The sequence below is a fragment of the Gekko japonicus genome, unplaced genomic scaffold (genome assembly GCF_001447785.1).
Source record: "Gekko japonicus isolate JY-2015 unplaced genomic scaffold, Gekko_japonicus_V1.1 scaffold2306, whole genome shotgun sequence".
NCBI classification, from domain to species: domain Eukaryota; kingdom Metazoa; phylum Chordata; class Lepidosauria; order Squamata; family Gekkonidae; genus Gekko; species Gekko japonicus.
The window spans coordinates 114,270-115,961 of NW_015176520.1; the positions used below are offsets into that span (position 1 = coordinate 114,270).

The window sequence follows — 1,692 nt, forward strand, 5'->3', positions numbered from 1 at the left end:
CGGGGGAGAAGGACGAGGGGGGCGCCGAGGAGCGTCTCGTCATGGCGCGGCCTGCAGCCGCCGGTGAGTGCTGCGGCCGGGCCCGCTTCGGTTCCCTCTCGCCCTTGCCCTGCCCTTGGCTGGCACCTCATGGCCGGGCTGAAGGGGAAGGCGTCCTCCCGGCCCTCCCCCCGGAGAGAGCCAGAGGCAGGCATGCCAGGTGCGCCCCACGGAGTTGGCAACCCTCGCCACACGCACAGAGAGACCCCCCCCCCTCCGGTTCAGTGGGGCTTACTCCCGAGTAGGTGCGCGCGGCTCTTCGCGGGGTTTCCTTTTGGATCCTGCCCTTCTTGGGCAAGGAGGCTCAGGGCGGCGCGCGCGGCTCACCCTCCTCCGTGCCCACAACAGCCCTGCGAGGTAGGTGAGGGGCTCCGTGGGCGTGTGAGAGAGACTGGCCCAAGGGCACCCAGCGGGCTTCACGGACACAGGAGTGGAGATCTGAACTCGTGTCTCCGGTGGACCTGTGTGAAGCCTCTGTTGAGCCAGAGAAAAGAGCAAGAGTCCAGTAGTACCTTAAAGACTAAAAAAAAATGGGGTTGGGGCAGGAGGTTTCGTGAGTCACTGGCAGTGTTCCCTCTAAGCTGGCTCACAGTTTTTTAGCCTCCGGCTCACAGGTTTTTGACTCAGCTCAGGAAGGAGGGCTCCAGAGCAAACTATGCAGCAGCCAAATCGCTGGCTCACAACTTTAATGCCAGGAGCTCACAAAGGAGAATTTTTGCTCAGGAGACTCCACAGCTTCGAGGGAGCACCACGGCTCACTTCTTCAGATACTTCTTCAGTGAGCAGTGACTCACAAAAGCTGATATCCTGCCCCAAATTTTGTACGTCTTTAAGGTGCTACTAGACTCTTGCTCTTTTCTACTGCTACAGACTTAACAGGCTACCCATCCTGTTGAGCCAGAGTTAGAGATGCCAGCCTCCAGGTGATGCAGCAGCCCAATCGCTGGCTCACCACTTTAATGCCAGGAGCTCACAAAGGAGAATTTTTGCTCAGGAGACTCCACAGCTTCGAGGGAGCACCACGGCTCACTTCTTCAGATACTTCTTCAGTGAGCAGTGCCTCACAAAAGCTGATATCCTGCCCCAAATTTTGTACGTCTTTAAGGTGCTACTAGACTCTTGCTCTTTTCTACTGCTACAGACTTAACAGGCTACCCATCCTGTTGAGCCAGAGTTAGAGATGCCAGCCTCCAGGTGGGACCTGGGGATCCCCTGGGATTAGAGCCAGTGTTCCCTCTAAGCTGAGTTAGTGTGAGCTAGCTCACAGTTTTTTAGCCTCCGGCTCACACATTTTTGTCTTTGCTCAGGAAGGAGGGCTCCAGAGCAAGCTAATTGATGCAGCAGCCAAATCGCTGGCTCACAACTTCAATGCCAGGAGCTCACAAAGTAGACTTTTTGCTCACCAGACTCCACAGCTTAGAGGGAACATTGATTAGAGCTCACCTCCAAACTACAGAGATCAATTCCTCTGGGGGGGAAATGGATGCTTTGGAACATGGACTCTATGTAACTGTACCCCGTTGGGGTCCCTGTCCTCTCCAGGCTCCATCCCCAAACCTCCAGGAGTTTCCCAAGCTGCATCTGGCTACCCTACTCCCACTCGTCCCTTGCTAGACTCATCTCCTCTGCCTGGTAGGCAGTCTTGGCGGGGGA

The 1,692-nt window shown here is 56.3% G+C and overlaps 1 protein-coding gene across 1 annotated transcript in view; it reads left to right on the forward strand.

The window, feature by feature from the left end:
• The first annotated feature begins 6 nt into the window (after nt 1-6).
• Nucleotides 7-1,692, forward strand: part of FAM162A (family with sequence similarity 162 member A) — a 12,828-nt gene continuing 11,142 nt past the window's right edge. Inside the window, exon 1 of the mRNA XM_015427399.1 lies at nt 7-63. Coding sequence (XP_015282885.1) covers nt 42-63 — 22 coding nt within the window. The 5' untranslated portion in view covers nt 7-41. The remainder of the gene's footprint in view (nt 64-1,692) is intronic.